The sequence below is a fragment of the Aspergillus costaricaensis genome, assembly GCF_003184835.1.
Source record: "Aspergillus costaricaensis CBS 115574 unplaced genomic scaffold BO79scaffold_29, whole genome shotgun sequence".
Taxonomy (NCBI): Eukaryota; Fungi; Ascomycota; class Eurotiomycetes; order Eurotiales; family Aspergillaceae; genus Aspergillus; species Aspergillus costaricensis.
Window position 1 is genome coordinate 399,595 of NW_020291829.1, and position 25,014 is coordinate 424,608.

A 25,014-nucleotide genomic window follows, 5' to 3' on the forward strand; every position below is an offset into this window, starting at 1 on the left:
TAATCAATAACAGTTCATCAATTCATGCCGAAGCGAACTTTTGTGGTATCATGAGTAAGTAGGTGAAGTATGTAATGTATGTAAGTAAAATATCTCTATATCGTTCCTGCATGCCATGCCGTGCCATACCCAAAAACGGCTTCCTGAAGCAAGCGCGAACAAACAACGGCACAACACGAGCTCCAATATCATCTTCAATAGACCACATCCTCCAGAGCGCGAGCCTTGCGAGGGAAAACCCGCTTGTACAGACTGATACCGATAGAGTCCTGGGGGTTGATCTTGGCGTCGAAGGTGGCCTTGAAGTAACCGTGCGTACCGAGGGATTCCTTGATGTAACCGCTGCGGCCGCGTCTGGTCCAGAGCTGGAGGGCCTTGAACCACTGGATGTCCTCGGGGTTGAAGAACATGTAGCGGACGGTGACGACACGCTTGTGGATCTTGTAAGGGTGGCCGGTGAGAATGGCGCGCTTGGCGACAACGCGGGACTGGTCGGGGGCCACGATGGTGCCGTTTCCGATGAGTTCGAGGTTGTCGAAGTTGTTGAGGGAGTCGTCCTCGGCGGAGTCCATAACCTCGGGGTCCTGGTTGGTCTTGTTCTTGAAGACGAGGACGGGCACGGCGCCCCAGGTCAAAGGACCGATCCAGGAGGCGACGGCGCTGCGGCCTGGGTGGAGGAAGCGGTCGAACTTGTGCACGTTGTTGGGGGTGTTGTCGCCGGCGGAGAAGATGGGGTTGACGACCAGACGGCGAGGACCGCATTGAACAACGAGCTGCTCCTTCGACTTCAGAGGCTCCTCGACGCTGGAGTTCAGGTGCATGTTGATGTTGACAACAGTGTGCTTGTGCTCGTGACGGAGCAGAGAGAAGAGGGATGTGGGCTGGGGCCGGCTGCGGAGGGTTGCTGGCACTGCCTTGAGGTGCACATCGACACGTACACCAGGGTTGACACCTCCGACGAGAGCCTCGCGGAGGAACTTGTTCCTGGAACCCTTGTAGTCCGCGAACTGAAGCAGACGGCGCCAGTCCTCCGGCTCGTGGGGACGGTCTTCTGATGTCTCCCAGGGGCTGGTCTTGAAGCTCTTGAGACCTCTGAAGCGGGCCAGACGTTCCCGAGCGAGAACGTTAGGGTGAAGCTCGATTTCGTCAGGGAACTCCAAATCTTCGTTGGCCTCGTTTCTGCGGCTCGCACGGAAATCCTCCAGGTCTTTGGCCTCGTCTTCTGGTGACGGGTCGACGAACATCTCTGACTGGGGATACTCCGATGGGCCAGCCTCCGTCATGGCATCCCTGTTGTCGGGGAAGACACCGTCTTCGGGCGCTCCCGCAGTGTCCATCTCCATCTCTTCAACTTCCTCCTCGTCTTCAAGGTCAGAGCCGGAATCGGACACGTCGCCCAAGAACCAAGCGGACTGGTACTCCGAGGTACCCTTTGGTAGCCTCTTGGGCTTCGGGGGGATGTGAGAATCGTCATCAGAGAAGTAGTGGTGGTCGTCGAGGAGGACACCCTTGCGCTCTTCCTCAACAGGGAAGTCGTCATCCTCCATCTCAATCTCCTCTGGTGCTACAGTGGCCAAATCATCGCAGTCCGCAGAAGGTCCATCCAACAGCTGGGGAGCCTCAGTCTCATCGACATTCATAGCATCGTCACGCTTCCCGCGGGAAGTAGCGAGTGGTGCTGCTGTGATAGCACCAATCTGGAAGTCACCCCATCCAGGGATATGGACCAAGCGGTCCGCCTTCAGACCCTTGCCGCGGACAACACCGGTAACCACGACATCGTCGACCTCCTCCGCATTGGTTTCAGGCCACTGAACGTTTTCGACGAACATCCAGCTGCGCTCATCACGCCAGCGGATACCCTTGGGTGTAGCTGTGCAGAGGGAACGGATGGCGTTGGAACACTCCTGGCGAGAGTCCACCGAGAGGACCTTTTCGACGGACGGGAAAAAGTGGTTCGCAAAAGACTTGAGAGAAGCTGCCACCTGCGGGCGCTTCTTGGCCGGGTTGATCTGGTCCAAACCCTACACAAATTACAGTCAGTTAAAAAGGCAACCATCGCCATATACAAGATACCCGAACTCACCTGAACCATGGCAATGACGTTCGAGATACCCTGACCCTCAATGGACCGCAGCAACAACTCTCCTTGTTCCTCCACTTCGACTTGGGCGGAGAGCGCCAGGACCACGAAATCGGCCATCCGGCACACATCCAGGGCGTTCATCAAGTCATATTTTGCCGGAATGTACTGCAAGGTCTGGCGGAAGCGATCCACACGGACCCGAGTGGCGGAGTCTGGGGAAATCTCCGCGGAAACATCGACACTCTCGTTCAAGGCGCGGATGATGGCAGCCACATCGATATCAACGGAAAGCGGCACAACGGCCACATGACGCGGAGCACCATTCTGACCGGTGAAAATGCTGACGGACTGCGCCTTCTCCTGATGCTTCAATTGCTGCTTCTGACGAGCCTGGTTCCGGCGATCGAGTTTGGATTTGAGCTGCTGGTGAGGGGTCTTGCGGGTGCCCCGCTCTTGTCCTTCGACCTTGCCTGGAAGTATGTCAGTCTATGATGCTATTTCAAGGAAAGAGACACATGAGGGATTCTCCGGCGCACGTACCCTTGGCCTTGTCCTTCAGCGCACTCTTGGAGGCATGGCGAGACTTGTATGGTTTATTAGAGGATTTGGTTGTGGAGCGGTGGTGATGCTGCACCGTCTGGGTGGGCGCCATGTTGGCACCACTGGACCCTTTGAATCGGTACGGAAGAGAGGCCAGCGTGAAAATTTAGAAGAGCGGGTATAAAGCGATACACCTAGATACCAGAGATCACGAATAATAAAAGAGTAGCCTCTAGAGGGATCTGGACCTGATACTCCGGCGGCGGTTGGAGAGGAAAAAATTAGGCGGTGGAGGAACAAGCGAGGAAAGCAAAGCCGCTCGGCACGGATTTTCATCTTTTGACCCGCAGAAAAAGCTGCCGATGAGCCTCCGTCTGCTGCTCTGACTTTTATTGACTGTACGACATTAGCATTATTTGTCGACTCAAACGAGGTCTCTTATTGGACTTCTTTCTATCCCCTCATATTTTTACTCAGCTCCTTATCGACACATCACCCCCATGGCGGGACCAACAACGACGGCCGTTGCGCCGGCCGACAACAAGCGCAAAGAAAGCAAAAGAGTGATGGAAGCGCAAAAGACCTACGGTCGGGGTAAATCCATCCACACCCACAGCGTTCGCGACAAGAAACTGCGCAGCAACCTCAAAGCCGTGGAAGACAAGTACAAGGAGGCCGCCCTGAAGGCCAAGGATGCGGAGATTTTGCTCGAGCACGATGCCGGATTCCTCGAGCCCGAGGCAGAGCTGGAAAGGACGTACAAAGTTCGACAGGATGAGATTCGCGAAAGTGTCGGCATCGAAACAGCCAAGAAGGGATTCGAGCTCAAGTTGACCGATATGGGACCCTACCGGATGGATTACACAAGGAATGGTCGCGAATTGCTGTTGGCCGGGCGCAAAGGGCATGTGGCGACGATGGACTGGCGGAATGGAAAGCTGGGATGCGAGTTGCAGTTGAACGAGACTGTGCGCGATGCTCGGTGGCTGCACAACAATCAGTTCTTCGCCGTGGCGCAGAAGAGATCCGTCTATATCTACGACCATGCCGGTGTGGAACTGCACTGTCTCAACAAGCATCTCGAGCCTCTTTTCCTTGAATTCCTGCCCTACCACTTCCTTCTTGCGAGCGCTGTGAGTGCACCTGCTTCCCAATCTATAGCCACGGAACTCATACTAACCATTTCTTCATAGCAAATGAGCGGCTACCTCAAATACACCGACACCTCAACCGGCCAAATGGTCGCCGAGCTGCCCACCCGCCTCGGTGCTCCCACCTCCCTCGCCCAGAACCCATGGAACGCCATCCTACACGTCGGCCACCAAAACGGCACAGTGACTCTCTGGTCTCCCAACTCACAAACTGCGCTCGTGAAGGCCCTTGTCCACCGCGGCCCCGTCCGCTCGATGGCTATTGACCGCCAAGGCCGGTACATGGTATCGACCGGCCAAGACCAAAAGATGAACGTCTGGGACATCCGCATGTTCCGCGAAGTACACAGCTACTCGTGCTACCAACCGGGCGCCTCCGTCTCCATCAGCGACCGGAATCTCACAGCCGTGGGCTGGGGCACGCAAGTCAGCGTATGGCGGGGTCTCTTCGACGCCGCGGCCGCCGACCAAGGCAAGGTACAGAGTCCCTACATGGCCTGGGGCGGCGACGGCCAACGCATCGAGAACATGCGCTGGTGTCCCTTCGAAGATGTTCTCGGTGTGGGCCACGACCAAGGCTTCGCCAGCATCATCGTCCCCGGCGCCGGTGAACCCAACTTCGACGCTCTGGAAGCCAACCCGTACGAGAACACCAAGCAGCGCCAGGAAGCCGAGGTGCGCGGTCTGCTGAACAAGCTGCAACCGGAGATGATTTCACTGGATCCCAACTTCGTCGGAAAGCTCAACACGATCAGCGACAAGAAGAACCGCGAGGAACGCGATCTCGATCGCAGACCCGAAGACCCCATGGAGAAGCTCAAGAACCGTGGTCGTGGTCGCAACAGTGCGTTGCGCAAGTATCTGCGCAAGAAGGGTCGACGCAATGTCATCGACGACAAGCGCGTCAAGGCCGAGATGTTGCGCAAGGAGCATGCTGCCCGGCACAAGGAGAAGTTGCGCTCCGAGAGGGAGAATTTGGGTCCCGCGCTGGCGAGATTCGCCAAGAAGGAGATTTAATCTTCTTCTTCTTCTTCTTCTTCTGTCGAGAACGAGTGCACTTGTGTTTAGTATTCTTCTTGTCGTTCTGCTGCTACTGCTACTGCTGCTGGAGGACGACTTTCAGATACCCTGCTTTAACTATCTAACCATCGCGCGAGAGGATTTCTGTTTCCTTTCCCTCTCTCCCCCCATCTTTATTATCGTCTGTCTCACGATCCTTCTTTCGAGCAACTGGTGTGCGTCTGTTTGTCTGCATTATAAGGGCGTTTGTTGGGGTGAGATACAAAAACCGGACATGTTGGGAATGTATGTATATCAAATCAAAAGTTTCACGATAGACCGCCAACCTTCTTCACCAATGAACAAGAAACAAACGAACAAATAACTAAATAATTGAAATATTCTTTTATATAAATAATAATAATAACATTAAACTAAATCACGCATCATCCACACTCCCAGACCCCCTCTTCGCACCAGCCTTCCACCTCGCCAAACTATGTTCATACGCACCGCTCGCCTTCCAAGCACTCAAGATCAGATTAACAATATCCTGGACTCTAGTCCCACTCTTAACCACAGCAAACACCGTCGGTCCACCCTCTCTCATCTTAGCCGCATCCCTCTCCATAACCGCCAAGTCCGCACCGACGGCCTCAGCCAGATCGATCTTGTTCACAACCAGCAGATCCGAGCCCGTGATACCGGGTCCACCCTTGCGGGGCACCTTATCACCACCAGCGACATCAATCACGTAGATAATGAAGTCAGCCAGCTCGCGACTGTAGTTAGCGGCGAGATTGTCGCCGCCGGATTCGATGAGGAGGAGGTCGGTTTGGAATTGTCTGTGCAAGGTTTGCAGGGCCAGAAGGTTGGCGCTGATGTCTTCGCGGACGGCGGCGTGAGGGCAGCCGCCGGTTTCGATGGCGCGGATGCGGGACGGGGAGAGGGCTTTGTGACGGGTGAGGAATTCGGCGTCTTCTCTGTTTGGTGGTGGAAAGGGGCATTACGTTAGTTTATTACTGCTTGTCGGTGTTTGGGGGGGAGAGGTGGTGGACGGGGAGGGGTTGTATGTATACCTGGTGAAGATGTCGTTGGTGACGGCGGCGATGTTGTACTCGTCGCGGAGGGCCTGGCAGAGGGCCAGCATGAGGGCGGTTTTACCCGATCCAACGGGACTACATGGATGAGTTAGATGGAAGGTGCAAATGGGTGTGAGGGTAACTTACCCTCCAATGCCAATGGTAAAGGCACGGTCCTTCCAGTCACGCTCCTCCGAGAGAGGCATCTCGCGGTTTATGTATGAACCGGGACCGTCGAGGATCTCGTGGGAGTGGCCGTGACCACCGAAGTCATCGTGGGAGTGGCTGACGTCGTTGTCGTGAGAGTGGGAGTGAGACATGATGAGATAATTTGAGGGATGGTAAATGAATTATGAACAGAAAGAAGAGAAAGTGGAGGGAGGAGAGAGGAGGAAAGAAAGTAGTAGTGGATGGAGGGGTCACTCACATTGGGAGGGGAGCCCCAGGCCGGAGACTGCCGATGCCGATGCCAGGCGCAGTATTTAGTGGAGAGTCCCCGCCAAACTAGTAGTCGGATGTTCGGTACCACGTATTATTCGAGAATGAGAGAGAAAAAAAAAAAATAGTAGTAGCAATAATAGTAGGAAATGCATTGCTCTTCCACACGTACAGTAGTAACAATAGTAAACGGCAGCAACTATCAACACAGAATTATTTCCAGGGAGGTAGAACCGGACGCCGGAGCACTTCAATCGCCCATGATAAAAACGTGGATATCAAAAATCCTGTAACGCTCAACTTCAGGATATGTGTCAACCGCACCTCAATCCCCGCGCGGCACAGCACATGCAGATAGGGACATCAGTCAAGAAATACGGCAAAATCAGTAAGCCCAACGCAAATCCACATAACACGCATCTCCATCTTTCGCATGAGACATCAAAGGGGAACGCAATCGGCAGCTATGTTCAACATATAACAGGAATCCCGCAGATGGTTCGGAACGCAGAAGTAGAGCCTCGCACATAGGTATCCTAAAGGTACGCCATATTCCCGCCGAGTGAGACTGAAAGAGAAAAGAGTTCAGAAGTAGAAAAAGAGAAGACACGAGCACACCCAAACCAGCGACAGACAATATTACTGGCTGATCGAGGTAGACAACTTAACCACCCCCCTTCTGCTTTTTGGCCCCTACTCGAGGACTGGCCTTCACTTTAGGGGCAGCTTGGCCGGCTGTCCCATTAACCTCGCCGCCGTTGTCATCGTTCTCCATCTTCACGGTGCTAGCCCGACGGCGCTTGTTGCCCACATTAGGACTTGCGCTTGCACTGGTCCCCTGTGCCATATTGCCTTGTACTTGACCCTGAGGAACCATTCCCGGCGGTCCTGCGAGGTGACTCTGGGCGGGACTGGGATGCGCGGAGCCGGTTAGATGAGGCGAGCCCTGAGCACCCGGCAAGCCGAGATGAGTCATGGCAGGAGATGCAAATTGGTTAGGCATGCTCATACTGGGAGCCCGTGGCTGGCCTTGCTGTAGGGCCGGGTTCATGGGACCCTGCGTATAAGCTGCATTGGGAGGCGGCGCCTGCATCGTGTTCACCAGAGTCCGCAGGGCTTCGGAAGGTGTTAAGTGGGGATTTTGCTGGGAGAATTGGAATAGGACTTGCATGTGAGAGATGGTTTCCGCAACCTATAGCACAGGAGAGTCAGAAGAGTACTTTCATAGCGATTATGTGGAAGGGCTCACCTCAAGGAAACTCATCACAGCCGTAGGGACGCCATTCGGAGTAACCATGGATTCGGGCAAGGTAAATGCAGGCTGTTGTGCTTGTTTGGCCTGGGCGCGTTTTCCCATATTCTTGGACACCTTGGGACTTTGTTTCTGTTGATCGGCCAGCTCCAGAGCCTGTAGCTGACTCCTAGGCAGGTATTCGTTGTGGTCCAGCACCGCGATATCGAGCATCTCAATCTTGTTGTTCATATCGAAATGAGCCGTCATGTTGGCGCGCGCAAAAAGCTAGTCCACGTCAATATAACAGCGTATAATAGAAAGGGCAAGGGCCGCGCATGCATACCTGACTTCCATTCGCGAACCAATAGATGAAAGCAGTCTTCGCACTCTCCACTATGTGGCCTCCGTTCGGCGAATCCCTCTCCCGCGCTCCATCAACCAACATCTGTATATGCTTGATCCCACTTGTACACTGGGTCAAGTAATAGCGCGCCAAAGCAGGAGTGGCAATCTCAAACTGCTTGGAGGAATTTGCTTGGGGGTTACAGACGGTATGTCTTAGAACACCGCCCGGCGAATAGAATCTAAGCACGAAATTGTGCCATTGGTTGTAATCGGTGCTCGCGTTCTCAGTGCCCTGTTAACAGTTAGTACTCGGCCAGGAGGACATGATGAGCCAAAAATTGTCAGTTTGACATACGGAGATGTAGCTGAGGCTTTCGGCAAAGGAGTTGAGCTGCAGGATGGCAGCGCCTTTCATGTTCATCCGTTGCTGTTGCTGCTGCTGCTGCATCATCATGGCGGTCGGATTTTGCTGCTGTTGCGCCTTGATCTGGGCTTCCTGGGCAGTCATCGGTGGCTGTTGTTGACCCTGCTGTGGACCCTGCTGGTTAGGTTGAGGTTGAGGTTGGGCTTGGGCAGCTTGCGGTGCTTGTGGTTGCTGGCCCGGTTGCTGAGCCTGCGGCAGCTGTTGCGGAGGTGGATTGGGGGTAGGTTGCGGCTGAGGAGCTGCCGGCTGCTGTTGCGGTGGTTGTGAAGTAGGTACCGGCGGAGGATTGGGTTGAGGTGTGGCACTCCCCTGGTGTGGCGGCGGTCCCGGCTGAGGTTGAGGAGTGACACTCTGGGCATCGTGCACATTCTGGGGTTGTGCCGCTGCACGCTGCTGGGGGGTCTGCTGGCCGGGCTGCCCTGCGGCAGCCGCCTGTTGGATCTGAGCCTGGTGCGCTTGTTGCTGGGCTTGCTGCATGGCAAAGAATTGTTGTTGCTGCTGAAGATTTTGCGGCTGTCCATGGGGCATTTGTTGAAGTTGCATTTGCAAATTAACCGGGCGCATGGCAGGATTCGCCTGCATGGCAGCGATCTGAGCTGCATTGAGGGCGGGTGCCCCGTTCGGTAGCTGCACTGGTAACCCGCCGTGCTGTTGCTGCTGCTGTTGCTGTTGATGCTGAAGCATCATACGCTGCCTGAGATATTGCTGCTGCTGGTGCTGCTGCAGGAGTTGAGGGTTGTTGGCAACTAAGTGATGAATAGGTTAGCACGTGAGAAAAGACACGGCACAGACGGGGGAAAAAAAGCAATGAGAATAAACTGTGCAGGACGACGACGGAAAGGGGGTCGCCCTGGAAAGACTCTGGGAAACATACACTGTTGTGCAAAATGCGGCTGCTGGAACATGTGCGCTTGAGCAGGGCCAAGATGCGAGAGCGCATGAGCCTGTGCAGCACTCCCCGGACCAGTTGTGCCAGCGCCCGGAGGCATCCCACCCATCACCGGTCCGCCTTGACTAACCTGAGGACCTCCTGGTGCCGACACTCCGGGATGCATCTGCTGGACCATGCCAGCACCGGGATGAGCATTGGGATGTTGACCGGGAGCCATTGGATGACCTGGAGGCAAACCGGGATGCTGTGGGATGCCTTGATGGGCAGGAAACGTTTGCGCCATCATCATGTCGTGGTTACGAAGTCGCCGATAACGGGACTCCTCAAAGTCGGTGAGAGACGGGAAGGAGGGGGTAAAGAATAGGGAGCACGACTATATAGCACAAGGAAAGGTAGATTGGGAGGTCAAAAAAGAGAGACGTCGAGCGAGAAAGGCAAAAGACCGTCGTGTCGACTATCCGGCACGCAGAGGGCGGGCGTCGGACTCGAGGAGCGCGCTTGACGTGGAGGCACAACAGGCCGCTTTTAGTGTCGGAGCGGAGGCCAAGACGCAGCTGACGGGGCGATTGAGCCTGCGTCGGTATCACCCAGGACCACACGAGATCTGGAGCATGGATCGGACCGGCCTAATCACCTGTGCCCACCAGATCGGGAGGGAGGAGAAGATCCTACACCTCCAATGTTAGTGGGAGGGAACGATTTAGAAGGAGGCTGGGGGAGGTTAGGTGGATGATCGGGAACGGGAGTTGGTGGTGGTGAGAGACAGCAGTGAGGAAATGGAATGATGGGGGTGCTGGGCAGTGAAAGTAGTAGGGTAGACTAGTAAAGTTGGTAGTGATGGGATTAGGGAGGCCGGGAGGTGTGGAGGGGCTAGGGGCCAACGAAAAGCGAGACGGGCACCTGTCGCGATCGCCAGTTCAATCGCTCGATAACGAACGGGGCGTGCTGGACCGAACCTCGCGGGAAGAGAGATTAAAGTGGTACCCAAAGACACTTACCACGCGCAACAGAACTAGCAGCCCAGAAGCGGGAAGAGGGGGGAAAGGAGGAAAATATGGAGGAGGAGGGAGAGGAATGATGGGGGTTAAGAGGAAGAGAGAGAGGAAAGAAAAAAAGAGCGAGGTAGAGAGAGAGGGAAGGAGAACAGGAACCGTACGGGAAGCAGAAGATACTAAGGCAGGGAAAGGGACGAGCCAGCGAGAGAGAGTACAGCCGGGACAACACTTACTCACTCACTCAGAAAGTCAGTCGGAAACCAAGTGAGAGAGCGAGAGAGACAGAGACAGACAGACAGACAGACAGGCAGACCAGACCCATGGCGAGATCTTCTTCCTTCCTCCGGCCTGCTGAGGCTTTTCTTTTCTCACTTGTGATTGGTCCATTCTTGACGATGGCCACCCACCGCGACTTGCTCGCTATTCCTCTTTCGGGTAAGCCGGCATCACGTGGAACCCGGAATAATATTCTTGCGCGTGGGCTGCTTTTATTATTTTCGGTCGCGATTTGGTTTTTCTTCTTCCTTCTCTTCAGCATTCGCCTCTCCATGGCTCAACACTCCTGCCAGGCTGCTTTTCTGACTTTTCCCAGAATTGCAATTTGATCCTGTGCCTCTGCAATCTTCTTGGTTCTGGTCTGGATACGCCACGCGTCAATCCTATGCCCAGTTGTAGCTTTTCGCAGTATAAATGCATACTGAGACTGATACATCAGACCACTACACTAACACATCAGGTTGTGCTGCAACACTTCCAGTTGTCACAAGGTCAGTCTCAATTCCTCATTTTCTTTCTTGCAATTGTCCTGTTTCCCCCTCCATCCCATCCCCTTTTCAAAGATGACAAAACCTTCTTTTCTTCTTTATCCTCTGAATCGTCCATGAGGAGATAGTTCGGACCTTCCTTTCCCGGTTGGTCTGCTACTTGCCAGTATACTTTGTCTGAGAAAAATTCATCATTGCATTATTTTGTGCCTCGTTGTCATTCATCCTATGTCATGGGAGTATTGGCTGACATTTACCAAGATTTTCAATTTAGGACTGTTGATAATATTATTTTCACTCTGACGTCGATTCTCTTGTCAAACCAGCATGAGTGGTGGGGTACAGGAATCCGGTTGCATCAGGCTTTGCTTCGGTGTCGATCATCTGCTCTGGCTGGCGCCATTCCGTGCAGATTCACATTTAGACAAACTGGGAATAATAAAATCATTCATTTCTGGATCATTCCACTTCTTGTTTTCTTGTTCACCGTAGATTGGGTATGCGTTGCATTATACTTTCCGTAAGCCGCAGTAGTTCTCTGGACAGGAAAAGGTGCAGCTGAGCAAAGCACCATCGACCTGGATGATGCATCATGTCGAGTTGACACCTACGTTTGTTGGCCTTCCCAGGTGGTTAGATCACTGCAATCAAGCTTAAATCCTCTCTGCCTGATCCACTGGGTCTCTTTGCACTTGCAGCAGCCACCAGCCCATTGTCAGTCACGTGATACTACAGTTCGGCGCGCTGACAAAGGAGAGCCGACCCGCAAGGAACAGTCCAGAAAGGCAAGATGAAAGTCTTGCTGCCCTGAATCCAACTTGCACCCACGCTGATGCAGACGGTTTGTTCCCTGCAGCGTCAGCAGTAATTCGATTATTCAGTTCCGGCGGCATTATTGGCCCCGGATGTATTCGTCAATGCACCAAGGCAGGTTCCTTCGGTCTGTAGCACGACCCTGCCGATTCATCGCGCATCGCCGCTATCCCGCCGCCGTTGTCTCGCAATCGCGTCGGTTCCATCTTTCGCAGCCATGGCTGTCGTCCACTCCTTCTGATCCTCATAATGCTCGGGATTCGACAACGGGGAATGTCCCCGGTGATATCCCTACTCACAATGCAGAACCCACATTAGCTAGCCGTGATGCTTCCGTTGCAACACCTTCCGCAGATCGATTGGACAAGAAAGACGCGAAACCCTACGGTTCGGCAGTTCGCAGAGCTTTACGGAACAGACGCCCGGCGAAGGAGTGGACTGCTCCGGTTGCCACTGTTCCCGACTGGTTCTACGAGCGAAACACGGTGGTCAATGATGGAAAAGGAGACGGTGACGTCAAATTACTACAGCATGTGAAGATACGGCCGACGGAAATTGAACCGGAGAAGGAGGAGGCCACACAACAGCTAGGACGGGGCGGTAGTGGAGAAGAGCCGCCTGCGCATGAGGGATCTGATACTCCGGAGGATCGGTATGCTTTGACGGAAGCGCTGTGGGAAGAGCTGTGCGCCTCTGCCCGAGCCGGGTTGCGGCTACCGCCCGCCAAGTACGCCCAAGAGCCCTCCGCACGCAAATCGCATCTTGTTCTTCAGTACCCGGGTACCGATGGTATTCTGTTCTTGGATGCGGTGGTGAAGAGGCTGGCCCAAGAGCTGGGGGCGGATTTGATTACACTCAACGCGCAGGACATTGCCCAGCTATGCAGCGAACAGGATTTGGCGGACATCGGTACAACATCGCCCATCAGATCCCTTGGCTACGAGGTATATCGGCCTTCTCTCTCTGATACCTGGCAAGACGACGGCATGGGTGATGGGGATGCCGAGGACGACGTTGACACACCACGCAGTCTCCGGTCGGGTTTGCGTCCCAAATTTATAACTATTGAGAGCACTCGTGACTCGGGAGATATTGCGCTTCCCAACCTAATGGGCCTGAAGTCGTTGGTGGCCTCGTTCAACGCGCCAGCGGACCAGATAGGTGGCTCTTCATCACAGAGTGCTGTGAATCGCGCAGAAGACAGGCGACTTCGACTTGTTCGAGAGCTCCTTTCGTCGCCCGGCAAGCCGTCGAAGCAGGTGTTGCCAGCAGCGACTGAAGGAGAAGACTCTGCTGCGCACGAATTGGCGGAAGGTCGCAGTCCCGCCGTGGAGCGAGATGTCATCGTGCAAGTACAGGATTATGGGGACATCCAGACCACCCGCGAGGGCTCCAAGTTCATCACTCTGTTACAGAAGGCTATAGAGGAGAAGAGAAAGGCTGGTGCCCGGGTCCTCTTTATTGGTACATCGGCACAGGAAGCTGCACCTGATTCGGATGCGGCCAAGCTCATGCAAAACGCCTTTGACGATCAATTCTCCCAGATGCTGGTCATCACACCCGCCATGAAGTCTGAGGTGGCAGAGCGCGTATTCGCGGAAGACCGCAAGACGCGCACTCTCGATATCAACATTCGCCACGTGCAAGATCTGCTCCGAACGCGGCTCGCCGACAGCCCTTCGGCGCTCAAGGACGACATTTACCGTGATCGCGCCTGGCCTTTGGATGCGTCCCTCGTGAAGGAAATTGGCCTCGATGAGCGGTACTGGCCGTACAGCCAGGTTCACTGGGCTACGACTCTGGCACTTGGTTCTCTAGGAGCAGATGAAGCTTTCGGTTATGATCACATTCGGCGGGGACTTGAGATGATGCAGAAGACTGAGCGTGTCAAAAACGACTGGCTGCACGAGAAAACGCCCAAACCGAAGGCTACCGAGACAGGAAACGACCGGGAGCGCTTGTTAGGCTCCTTGCGGAAAACGTGCAACTCACACGAGAAGAAACTATTGAACGGAGTCGTGGATGCCAAGAGCATTCGCACTACATTCTCTGATGTTCATGTGCCACCTGAAACCATCGATGCATTGAAGACTCTGACCTCTCTTTCTCTGATCCGACCCGAAGCGTTCACCTACGGTGTCCTGGCGACTGACAAGATCCCTGGTTTGTTGCTCTACGGGCCTCCAGGTACGGGTAAAACCCTCCTGGCGAAAGCCGTCGCTCGTGAAAGCGGTGCCACCGTCTTGGAAGTCAGTGGGTCTGAAGTCTACGACATGTACGTTGGCGAGGGCGAGAAGAACGTCAAGGCCATCTTCACGCTAGCTAAGAAGCTGAGCCCCTGCGTCGTGTTCATCGACGAGGCCGATGCCATCTTCTGTTCTCGCACTGGAGCCAGCAGCCGAACGTCACACCGGGAACTTATCAACCAATTTCTGCGGGAATGGGACGGGATGAACGACATGTCCGCCTTTATCATGGTTGCCACGAACCGACCATTTGATCTCGACGATGCGGTTCTCCGGCGTCTCCCCCGGCGACTTTTGGTGGATCTTCCGACCGAACAAGATCGCCTGGCCATCTTGAAGATTCATCTGAAGGAGGAAACCCTGGACAGCTCGGTTGATTTGGCCGAGCTGGCTCGTCGCACGCCTCTTTATTCCGGATCCGACCTCAAGAACCTTTCCGTTGCGGCCGCTTTGGCTTGTGTCCGGGAAGAGAACGACCTGGCAGCGCAGCACCAAGGCGAAGAACCGTACCAGTATCCCGCGCGACGCACCTTGACCTGGAAGCACTTCGAGCGTGGTATGGAGGAGATTAGCGCATCGATCAGCGAGGACATGTCATCACTCTCTGCAATCCGCAAGTTCGACGAGCAGTACGGCGACCGCAAGGGCCGACGCAAGAAGGCGCCTGGCTGGGGCTTCATGCCGGCGGGCGTGGACGAGTCGGCAACTAGCGTGGATGCGGCGCGCGTCCGGACCTGAACTGGTTCAATTGTACAGCGTTAAGCAATTGGGGGTTTCCAATAGAAATGGATTGCTTGGATGTTTTTCATGTCACATAGATCAACTTGATATTTTTCGCGTTTGTGTAGGTCTGAATTTGGGCTGGGATTGGAATGGCACGCAAGGGCAGGAACTGGGCTTGTATACTACGAACTGATTAGCGACACGAACCACAATGTATCAATACAATACCGCTGCAGGACACGATTCCAATTGAAATTGTAACCGATAGATAATATTAACTCTCAATACAACAGGAGAAGATCCATGAATTGGGATGATGGAATGAATTGACCAAATCGGTTGCGGTAGCAGTGTGAATTTTGCGGGGAAGAAAGACTAAAAAATCCAAAAGAGGAAGATGCAACAGTAACTTGAATGACATCGACGAGGCGGCAGCTCTCCTTGGATCAGCCAACCTTCTTTCTTCTCTTCCTTCGCCAACTTCTCTTTCTCCTCTTATTTCCCCCCCGCCACCATCGTTTCAAGTTTCAGTCCCTCGCTTCTATTCTTCCTTCTTGGTGGCTAACTTCTATCCCACCCTGCAGAATCTCTGCAGGCCCTCTTTTCCTCCTCCGCACGCGACCAAAAAAAATCCCCGCGCCTTTCTTCTAGGGTCTGGCTGCCCCTCTGGCACATCCCCTCACGATGGCAACCGAGGCCCGCGATGCCGCCATCCGAGATGCGAAGCGTTATGTTCGCGAGATCGTCCGAAACGACTGGGTCTTTGAACTCTCCTCCGAGCCTGGCGTTCCTTCATTCTCATCTCCTCCCACCCCCGACCAAGATGTCCTACGTTGGCGTCAACGCGAATATGACAGCTCCGGCTCCGAGCTAGAACCCCAGCCTTCGCCCGCCATCAGCCCTGTTGGTGGTCACAATGCCTCCGAGCTCGCCAGCCCGCTCGGAACCCCGCTCAGTGACGACTCCGAGCGGAGGCGCAAACGGCGCCGCCAGATGGAGGAGGAAATGCAATGGAACGCAGGCCTCCGGACATGGGTAGAGCGTCGGGATGCGTGGTCTGGAGCTCTCTCAAGGGACGCGATTCGAGCAAGAGAAGCAAGGACCCAGCAGGCTGCTACACCTACGACATCATCCTCGGAACAACAGCCTCCACATAATGCGTCCGTGCCTGCTGCTACTACCGTGGCCACTCCTCCCCTCTCCGCTTCGTCGGCCAATTCCCAAAACGATCTCGCCCTGCGAACTGAAGCTTCTCTCAGCATCGCCGAAAATGACAGCGCGCTCCCACGGCCGCCATCTCGCGGCGAAGAACCCTCCACGGCAGCAGAACAACCACCCCCGCCTCCCCCCGCAGGGGAGGACGAGAATCAGGGTGGAGAGTCTTCTTCCTCCGCAGATACCGGGTTGAGTCAACCTGACTCTGCGCATCAACAATTAACCAGCGAAGACCCCTTCATTCCTGTCGTCTCGTCCCTCATCTCCAATGACAACCCCATCCGCGCCTCCATCACCCCAGCGATGTACCCATCCATCTACTCCAAAGTCGTCATCCAGGGTCTCACTCCCACCGTGCCGATCAACCTAGCAGATGTAACCAAGGCCATGGTTCAAGGCTGGAAATCGGACGGCCAATGGCCTCCGAAACCCTCCTCGATCGTGCTCCAAGACACCGCGACGGTGCGGCCCAAACCTGAGGAGCCTGCAGATAAGCCTCCCTCGTCACCCGAGTCCAAACGGCGCTCGGGTGTAGCCAGCGCCGTGCGCAAGGTCTTCCACTTCTCAGGCTTCCATCCGCATCATCCTTTCCACCGGAGAGGATCAAGCAGTCAGCAGAATGAAGGGAATGCTGAAGGAGGTGTGAACCAATAGTTGCTAGCCTACTTTACCTTTACCTCACTTTCTATTCTATATTCACCCTCGCCTCGCTATTATGACGATGACTTTGATGATTTTATCTTGATTTGCTGTAAATAAGCTAAGCTGAGCTAAACCAGGCTATCATTGATAACTTTGGGTTCAGGTATTGGTTTGGGGGGAACTTCTCATGACTTATCAAATGTACGCTCACATGCATGCATGCATCCCACGCGCACACACATATGCACGGGCGTGCATAATCAATTTGTCATGCATATTGGCTACTACAGGCACTTACCTCTTATCTATCTACCTACCTAGTCTCTTCTCTACTGTTTCCTTACTGCCCCCCTCATCATTTATATTCCAACTAACATGCTATGCTTGTGTTTGTCAGCACCTCTTTGCTTTTCCTCTTCTCATTGCATCCCCCCCTCTTGTTATATCTCATCCCGATGACTATGTTCTCCCCTTGAATGACTACTCCGAAATCTCATTAATATATGCTATTCCACCTACCTAACTGCCTATTTGCTTGTTGGTTTGTCTGTTTGTCTATGTGGTTGTTCACTACCTTTCACTATGGATTTGGGGCATACCAGCCCAGAAGGCAGTTACTAGTTACCTTTTGATGTCCATTTCATAAACGTCATGAGTCGAACGAAGATGCAATGGGGGTGTATGTTATTTTAGGCCTTGAGATTTGACATATTAATTTGGAGAAGATATTGCATGCTGCATACTTTGCTTGGCAGATTGCTTAATGGGTTCTGTTTGTGTAACATGATTGGGTATAGCTGTTCTTCGTTAGTATGTATGGATTGGAAATGGAAATGGATTTGGAAATGAAATGGAATGGTGGTACTTACTAATATATGAATGGAGGCCATTGGATGAAATTGATCGGGAATCTTTACTAGTTGGTCTTTCTTACTGTTCATATAAGTATTTAAGCTATTGTCCGGTTATCTGGCTACCTATGTTGATACTACTATTAGTTGATATGTTTTTGTATTGATTGAGCGAACCTCGATCAGGTATACACGTGACACTACTACTCTTTCGAGGTAAATCTCCATTTAGTAATGTATTCCATTTCTTTGCTCATTATCAACGAGTATGCAAGCTATATGTATCCCTATGGTAATGATCTCTGTCTATATTGGTCTATAGTATCAATTCATCATTCGATTATATAATTCATCATCTAGAGCAAGTGGAGTATCGTACAAGATCACTATCAATAATAATATCAATATCATGCCAGTAAGGTCATCATGTCCTTAACCATTCAGTATCCAATAACATCGACAAGGTCGAGAGTATATATCGTATTCGCATTCGCAGACTCAGACGGTTGATCTGGATGCTGAGCTGCAAACAGAGACTCCTCAGCGCGATCAACATCGTCGCCATCTAAACCAAGATCAAGTCCTCTCATCACATCCAGGAACTCTTGAACAACAGGGGCGAGGATCTTCTGCGAAGACTGTTCGAGTTCTGCAGCGACAGAAGGCTGAATGCTGATTTCCTGGGGCTGATGTGCACCGCGTCTAGTAAAGTAGAATTTCTTTTGATGGCGGGACCAGCTCTCGTTGAGGTAGAGGTGCAGCTCTCGTGCTGCGGAACGCTGCAGATCAGGGAAGAAGGGCGGGTTCGTGACTATAGATGAGAGGGAGTCTCCTGCGCTGAAGGCTTCGGTGGACTGGGGTATATCGTATAGGTCCGTGGTTGAGAGGGGTTGGTTGAGATGGCTTGTGGCGAAGGTGACATAGTGTTGGAAGGCGTGTATCTGAGCGAGGATTCTTTGATCCATGTCGGTTGCTCGGTCTATATAGTCGATGATTGGCAAGGCGGCTGTGATCATCCTAATGAAGGCAGCGGCGCTGATTGCTACGGCAGGGTCGTTCAGCATGGTGGCATTGCTCGTTATGGACAGGAGGGCGGTGTGTGATGCTTGGAAGACGGAGTGGATGACGTTCACGAGGGATGCCACGCAGGCAGAGTCTGTGGTATCCATGTTGAACAAGAGATCCTGAAAGACGAGCGTGATGGTCTGGATGATGGGCCGGCTTAGAATCCAGCATGCTGGGTTGCTGAAGGACGCCTCGAGATAGGCTGGGAACACTGCCTGCAACAAGGTCGCCCTCAGAGTTGGCTTGTCGGGAAGGCCACCCTCATAGGTGTCTGCCATAGATGCGTGTAGCTGGTTGACGAGGTAATCCTGCTGCCCATCGATCGCCGCTCGCTCAGAAACACTCTGAATGAACATGATGAGCGTCTTTGCTACTTTCTCCGAGGCAAGTTTCGGCTCGTAGCTCTTTAACCGGGCCACGATATACGTCGGGTCACCAGAAGGTAGAGGGAACGACGCGGGATCTGTGAAGAATGGGTCGATGGGGCAGATGTCTCGACTATGCTGCTGCAGGAATGCGACAATCCGATGAACGAAGTCCACGTAAGCGCCCTGGACGCTGGCTGCACCGTTGCCCAGTTCCAGATAGTTTGCCTTCATAGCGGACATCATGTTTTGAATGATCTCCCGGTACTCTTGCTTAGTAGTGGAGAGCTCCCGAGCTTCCACATCCTCCAGAGATTGCAAATGCGCACGCATGTTGGAGAGCACACTGGATATCAGAGAAACCCGGCGGTGGCTTAGATCCTCCAGAGTGATCATGTACCTTCCTTCTTTCCGGTCCCTGGCAAAGGGCAGATTCTGCAAAAGCGGATCCGTCACCACTTGATTGAGCAAAGCTTCTGTTAGGCGATGTTGGTATTTCAGCATCGAGACTCGCTCTACTAGACTCGACACCCACATCCCGATCACTTGGACTTTGCAATCTGCTGCAAACCGTGAGTCTTTCTCAATGCTGCTTGCCAAGAAGAGAGGCGTGAACTTTCTCGTCTGCATCGTTAATCGGAGTGATGTCCAGGAGTCGCCGTTGTAGGGGCTAAGGTAGCTGTCCCAGTGTCGTAATCCATATTTGACCAGAGTCTGCGCGATAGACGTCCAACACTCCACAACATTAAGCAGGATCGCATCTTCAGGACAGTAGTCCTCTCCAAAGCAGTTCGATATAAGCCGGAACACGGCAGGATGAAGGACAGTTCCCACAATTTCGATTTCTGGACTAATCACTGGAGACTCATCATATGCAGCCGCAATGTCCGCCCAGTCCCCATACTCTTGGCTGTCTTCATCAACTGCCACAGGGGCACTTGCTTTTTCAGCTGCCGGAGGATCACATTTCTGAACGTAAGTGACAATCACTTGGAGCGTCTCAGAGACAGTGGTATTGACACGAGCAATCCGGGCGTTGAAGAGACCAAGGAGTGCTTTAATAGGCGCTCCCAAGATAAGCTTATGGGCGTGCTGCAATGTTGGTGCTGAGCGGATGGCAGTATTCAGGCCGCTGAGCGCGGTCTTCAGCAAGGACTCGATCTGCCGTTGGTTCTGTGCAATCGTTCTCTCAACTAACTGATCGGAGAATTTGCTACCCGCAGTGTTCTGTGATTCAACCTCGTGGCGCGCAAGCGCATGCTGCTTGAACAATTCGGAAACAAAATAACTGTGCCAGTCAGAAAAAGGTTCAAGACCAGTAACAGCTTCGTCTGTCGAGAGTTTGAAGCGGACAAGCCTAGCCCAGGAGCGAATACTGATGTTGCATGTCTCACGATGAGAGCTGGCTGGGTGGACAAGGTCCCTGATTGTCTGAAGGCGAGGCCGGCACCCGTCAGGAACAGCGTAATACAATGTACACAGGAGATCATGGTGGTTCCTCAATGCATCCAGGTCCTCCTGACGTATTGGCTTCTCTTTGGGATAAACGCGGCCATGATTTGGCAGCAGGCGCCATGCAAAGTTGCGAACTTTCTTCTGGTCATAGATCTTGGCCAGGTAACGCAGGCCACTTGCAATGATCTTCAGCAGAATGTGAAAACACGGGTCGTCTGGCTGCACTTCCAAGGAAGGTCTCTGGTCGAGTTCGTCGAGAAAAGCAGGGGACCTGTAACCTTCCTCATGCTTCAGGTTATACAGGGTATTCTTCGCGAAGAAATCGTAGAGAGTGTCAAGTATCGGTTTGCAGTCTCTCCAGCCCCAGCCATTAATGAGGTAGAAGCACCTGTGGAACAGAGTTCTACAGTACTTGTAGTATGAGATCGGCTGTGTTATAGACGTAGCATCGTAGCGATCAAGTACTGGATGGAGCAGTGTCTTGATAATGGCCCAGTTCCCATGGGCCTCCCAAAAGCGCGACCCTATCCGAGCAATGCCAGAAGAATCGAGCTCATCCAAAGGCAAGGTGGTGAACACACAGTGCCACACCCGCTCTAGCCGGCTGATATCTGTTAGGTTCACCAAGTCATTATCTTGACTCGAGTAGGCTTTCGTCAGAAGCTCCTCAAAACATCCTTTTAGTCTATCTGTACCGCGAAGGATGTGTCGGACAATAACATAGGCTTCGGCAACAAGATGGTCGCTCTGGATTCCTGCGTCACGCTTTTCAGGAGACTCGATGTTTGCTAACAGTTTGCGGATACTGCTCTGTCCCAATGGGGCTGTGACAAGTGTGATAGTTTGTTGGGCAGCCCGCGTCAACGAGTTCAACACCTCCTGGGTAAGTGCATCATCAACAAGATCATGCTCCGAAATCTGAAGAATTTGGTACGTAAATACAGAATTGTACGAGCATATCGTTGCCAAGTACCCTATCTCGCGCTCAGATTTTGGGACCAGAGTTGTCAGAGTATCATTGAGCTTGCAGACAAGGCTCAGAGCCCGTCTCACGAATCCTATCCTGTCGATGGGGTCGATGAAGGAGAGCGTGTCCGTGACATACTTGACCAAGTACTTGTATAGGCTACAATCATCCTTCTCAGCATTCTCCGGCCCTTCAGTCAGCCCGGCGTCGCTCTTCTCAATTAGTTCAATCATGCTGTCCAAGACCAAACCCAACTCCGAAGACACCGCGTCATTCCAAGAGCCCCAGCGATAGGTTCTATCCCCAGCCTTAAACGAGAGGAAACCAGCATCTCTGTCAAGATCTCGCTCAAGGAACTCCAGCGAGTGCGCAAACTTCCCACTTCCGATGAAAGTGGTTTGGTGGAAGAATATTCCAGTAGACAAGGGAAATATGTTGAAGGCCACGCTATATGAAGGCTTGAACCCATGAAGCGCATCGGATGAGCTATCTATAGGCAAGTTCCCACTCTGTAGGAAAGGTTCTGGATCCGTCGACTCCAGAATCAAAGGTTGTTGATATTGGTTGTCATTGACTGCCAGCCGCTTCGGCGGCCGCTTCTTCAATTGGCGCTGAGCTTGTGGCCGCGCCCCTGGCGGTCGGGCGTCCGGTTTATTCGTAGGCTGACTCGTACCAGTAGTCTGGGCGCCAGCAGTAGCAGGAGATGAGCTGCGGCTTGAGATGAAGCGATCTAAGACCAAGTTACTCTGGCGTGCTTTAGGTAGGCCTTTATGCCGATAGTCCCGATTGATCAAGGAGAGAGACCTCTGAAACGACAATGGTGATGCAGGCTTGCCACGAGGGTTTGCTACCTCAAGCATTGCAGGCCGCGGGTCTTGCCTTGTCAACGAAGTAATAGCCAGATTTCTTCGAACAATCCATTTGTTAGGCCGTTGCTCTGGTTGCATCAGCCTGCTAGAGTTAACAGCTGTTTTAGCTACTTGACCAGGAACGCGAGGTTCTGTACTAGTGGCGTGCTCATCGGCTGTACTGTTCGCTCTGGACGGGGGAGCTGACGAAGAATTCATCCTACGGCTCTCACTCGCTCCTTCGGTAGCTCTTATCTGAGACCTGGCTGGCCGGTTCGAAGAAAGAACAGCCAGCGGTTGTCGTCCGGCTACCTTGGTCTTGGGCCGAGACGGAGGCAATTTCGTTTGTCGAAGCCGTCCTTCTTGCCAATCGTGCAACGACTTGTTGGCGTCCTCCGTATCCACACGCGAACTGAAGTTGAAAACTTTCCGTGTAGGACTTCGTCTCCCTTTGTCCTGACGAGAGCGTGCTTCTCTTGCGGCGATCCTAAGAAAGAGCGGTTGCTCACCACGGGACCTAGAGGCAACATCTGGTGCGTCCAGGATACCAATTCTAGGCATGCTGGGCGTAGATCTCTTCTGCTTTCTAGACCCATAAGCAGGGTCTGTAAGCCTTGTTTGTCTCTTTATCCGAGGGCGTTTAGGCGCATGAGCAGAGCGTATGCTATTACCCTGCGACGTAGGTCGTTTCTTTCCTGGCTGCCGGGTCTTGGTCGAGGCGGCACGAGGTGCAGGTGGGAGCATGTAATCAATCCGATTGTCTTCCGGGATGTCTTCCCCGAATTCATTATCATCGAATGGTTCAAGTCCAAGGTTAGCTAGTAGTTGCCGGGAATTGGCCGTGTCGTCCCCGTCTTTAGCTTCATCCTCATCGCCAGAATCCGGATCAGCAAGCTGTCTCAGTGAGGAAAGCTTTGTGTCCGAGCCTGGTGCTATTGTCGTACTGTTACTTTTGGTTATTTTACGTGCAACGCCCTTTGCATTTTCCGTTCTGGAATGCATCCTTTCGCGCTGTCGTTGCGTAGCAGTTAAGCGTCCTTCTTGTTGTTTCTGGTCCAATCTCAGCCACGACGCCGGTAAGACCCCTTTGATTCGACGCTGATACAGTCTAACATCAAAATCCTCGTTCTCGCTCTCAGCTGCGCTTGCATCCTCGGCTTCAGAGTTTGACTGAATAGGATTCGCTTCCAGATGAGCTTCAACAGGTCTGCCATCCTCTTCGCCTCCAGACCAGTCCATCCCATCGTCCTCTTGAGCCGTATCTCCATGTCCCGATTTTGTGTTGGTAGTCACCGATGGTGGTGTATAGCCACGAGGGAACCGAAAAACGTTGGAAGGTGCTGTAGCGGGCGAAGAAGTAGCATTCTCCTCCGAACGGGGTGGGCTTGGGACACCGAAAATCGAAGCATTATTTTGACGCACGGGAGATGAATTCACGATTACTACACTTGGCTGTTGCAGATTTCGCGTGTGAGATCGGTGCTCGTGATGAGGCCTGGACAATTTGCGCCTTTTCGGTTGCCGGTCTAGCACGCCAGCTGGAGAGTGGCCCAATTGTGGAGAACCATGTTGTAGCGCAGGTTCCGGGGAGTTTCTAGACAACCTTTTTTCTGCAGGACGAGTCTCTATTGGTGATGAGGGTTGGAACTCAAACTCTGCTCCAAAGCTATCAGACATGGGCTCGGCGGTGTCAACGTATTCCTTGCCTTGGCTCTCATCGCCTGTAGGCCGAGCCAATCCCGGCTGAGCCACCCGTACAGGCTTGACGCCTCGTGCGCGCATCATAGTCCGATACTTGGCATCCTCCAACATGTAAGGATGCAACTGAATGGCTTTGCGTTCTCGTAATGATCTTCGCGCCGGCGGTGACATTTCCCGCAGTATTTCCTCTGGGAGATCGAGTGGAGGCAGCAAATCCTCGGGGAAGTTGTTCGTTGGTCGCTCCGGTTGTTCTGGTTGCTCCTGGCCGCCTTGGTCATCCTCGTCAAATTGAATTGAGTCCAATGACGATAGGGGGGATGAAGGAGTCGACAAGTCATTGTTCTCCTGGTCTTGCCGCGGTTGGCTGTCGAGCTTATTCTTTGAGTAGACATGAAGCGGTCTCCTTGACGGTCGGTAGTCGAATTGCAATTCGTCTTCTGAACTTGGGAAATCCCAGATACTATCGTGCTCCTTGGCTCGTGGGGTAGGTGGTGCGCTACCATTAATTGCGTTTGAGGGTTGCGCAGGGAGCTGAAAGTCGTCTTTTTCCTTTGCACGGGGGGTCTCCTCATCCTCAGCGACTCCAGGCAACAGTTCCTCATCAGCTGTTGCCGGTCTGGCATTAGCTTTTTCTGGAGAGTTCGTAGGCAGGCGAAAGTCGTCAATCTTCTTCTCGGCACGAGGAGTTTCCTCGTCTTTAGAGAGTCCATGCAACGATTCCTCGGATTTGTCGTCCTCTTCGACAGACTTTGAACGATTGCTGGATGTTTCTGGAGATTGTGTAGGCCTGTGAGAATCATCAATAGTCTCCTCAGCACGAGGTATCTCCTTGTGCTCGGAAATCGCAGACAATTCTTCCACGGCTTTGTTACTCCCATCATGCTGATCTGTTGGCCCGGAGGCACTATTTAGATTCTCTGAAAGAGTCACAGGACGGTCATATTCGACATATTCGACATTGCTGTCCTGAGGGGCATTTGCCTGCACCTCATGTTGAATTTCATCCCGTCGATCCAGGACAGTAGTTTCCTCCACAACAACTGCAACTGCACCACCGATATCCGCGACCGCATCTCCAACAGCATCGTTCAAGTCTCCTGTCTCCTGGCTGTCGAGTCCGTCCTCCGAGTCCGAGTCCGGTACGAACCCTCGCGCCCGCCATGATTCCATTTG

The 25,014-nt window shown here is 53.1% G+C and overlaps 10 protein-coding genes across 10 annotated transcripts; 6 read left to right on the forward strand and 4 right to left on the reverse strand.

Annotated features, from left to right (window-relative positions):
* Window positions 1–15: 15 nt before the first annotated feature.
* Window positions 16–2,877, reverse strand: BO79DRAFT_289635 (small subunit rRNA maturation protein TSR1). The gene is made up of 3 exons (XM_025688802.1): window positions 2,627–2,877; window positions 2,087–2,556; window positions 16–2,024 (listed from the first exon to the last, which is right to left on the reverse strand). The coding sequence occupies exons 1-3, from the start codon at window positions 2,736–2,738 to the stop codon at window positions 195–197; spliced, it is 2,412 nt and encodes an 803-aa protein (XP_025536702.1). The 5' UTR covers window positions 2,739–2,877; the 3' UTR covers window positions 16–194.
* Window positions 2,878–3,026: 149 nt separating this feature from the next.
* BO79DRAFT_178763 (WDR46/Utp7 family protein) lies at window positions 3,027–5,123 on the forward strand. Its single transcript, XM_025679997.1, has 2 exons — window positions 3,027–3,759; window positions 3,820–5,123. Exons 1-2 carry the CDS (start codon window positions 3,127–3,129, stop codon window positions 4,792–4,794), a joined length of 1,608 nt encoding a protein of 535 aa, XP_025536703.1. The 5' UTR covers window positions 3,027–3,126; the 3' UTR covers window positions 4,795–5,123.
* Window positions 5,124–5,163: 40 nt separating this feature from the next.
* On the reverse strand, window positions 5,164–6,253 carry BO79DRAFT_200495 (urease accessory protein UreG). Its single transcript, XM_025681496.1, has 3 exons — window positions 6,006–6,253; window positions 5,856–5,954; window positions 5,164–5,759 (listed from the first exon to the last, which is right to left on the reverse strand). Exons 1-3 carry the CDS (start codon window positions 6,176–6,178, stop codon window positions 5,216–5,218), a joined length of 816 nt encoding a protein of 271 aa, XP_025536704.1. The 5' UTR covers window positions 6,179–6,253; the 3' UTR covers window positions 5,164–5,215.
* A 554-nt stretch (window positions 6,254–6,807) lies between these two features.
* Window positions 6,808–9,754, reverse strand: BO79DRAFT_41398 (LIM domain-binding protein). Its single transcript, XM_025689217.1, has 5 exons — window positions 9,174–9,754; window positions 8,231–9,045; window positions 7,874–8,167; window positions 7,546–7,815; window positions 6,808–7,488 (listed from the first exon to the last, which is right to left on the reverse strand). The coding sequence occupies exons 1-5, from the start codon at window positions 9,478–9,480 to the stop codon at window positions 6,961–6,963; spliced, it is 2,214 nt and encodes a 737-aa protein (XP_025536705.1). The 5' UTR covers window positions 9,481–9,754; the 3' UTR covers window positions 6,808–6,960.
* Window positions 9,755–10,536, forward strand: BO79DRAFT_41397 (uncharacterized protein). Its single transcript, XM_025689216.1, has one exon. It carries the CDS (start codon window positions 10,029–10,031, stop codon window positions 10,452–10,454), a length of 426 nt encoding a protein of 141 aa, XP_025536706.1. The 5' UTR covers window positions 9,755–10,028; the 3' UTR covers window positions 10,455–10,536.
* Window positions 10,537–10,574: 38 nt separating this feature from the next.
* On the forward strand, window positions 10,575–10,815 carry BO79DRAFT_210697 (uncharacterized protein). Its single transcript, XM_025682860.1, has one exon. It carries the CDS (start codon window positions 10,582–10,584, stop codon window positions 10,789–10,791), a length of 210 nt encoding a protein of 69 aa, XP_025536707.1. The 5' UTR covers window positions 10,575–10,581; the 3' UTR covers window positions 10,792–10,815.
* Window positions 10,816–11,277: 462 nt separating this feature from the next.
* BO79DRAFT_231221 (ATP-binding protein) lies at window positions 11,278–14,747 on the forward strand (the record flags this gene model as incomplete). Its single annotated transcript, XM_025684143.1, has 4 exons — window positions 11,278–11,356; window positions 11,443–11,470; window positions 11,670–11,791; window positions 11,899–14,747. The coding sequence occupies 4 exons, from the start codon at window positions 11,278–11,280 to the stop codon at window positions 14,745–14,747; spliced, it is 3,078 nt and encodes a 1,025-aa protein (XP_025536708.1).
* Window positions 14,748–15,186: 439 nt separating this feature from the next.
* BO79DRAFT_41425 (mitochondrial AAA ATPase) lies at window positions 15,187–16,689 on the forward strand. Its single transcript, XM_025689218.1, has one exon. It carries the CDS (start codon window positions 15,417–15,419, stop codon window positions 16,599–16,601), a length of 1,185 nt encoding a protein of 394 aa, XP_025536709.1. The 5' UTR covers window positions 15,187–15,416; the 3' UTR covers window positions 16,602–16,689.
* Window positions 16,690–17,195, forward strand: BO79DRAFT_41426 (uncharacterized protein). The gene has a single exon (XM_025689219.1). The coding sequence runs from the start codon at window positions 16,777–16,779 to the stop codon at window positions 17,110–17,112; it is 336 nt and encodes a 111-aa protein (XP_025536710.1). The 5' UTR covers window positions 16,690–16,776; the 3' UTR covers window positions 17,113–17,195.
* A 473-nt stretch (window positions 17,196–17,668) lies between these two features.
* BO79DRAFT_231223 (uncharacterized protein) lies at window positions 17,669–25,011 on the reverse strand (the record flags this gene model as incomplete). The annotated part of the gene is made up of 9 exons (XM_025684144.1): window positions 17,669–17,746; window positions 17,995–20,301; window positions 20,332–20,500; window positions 20,534–20,596; window positions 20,627–20,754; window positions 20,791–20,877; window positions 20,917–20,919; window positions 20,950–24,283; window positions 24,590–25,011. 9 exons carry the CDS (start codon window positions 25,009–25,011, stop codon window positions 17,669–17,671), a joined length of 6,591 nt encoding a protein of 2,196 aa, XP_025536711.1.
* Between the last annotated feature and the right edge of the window lie 3 nt (window positions 25,012–25,014).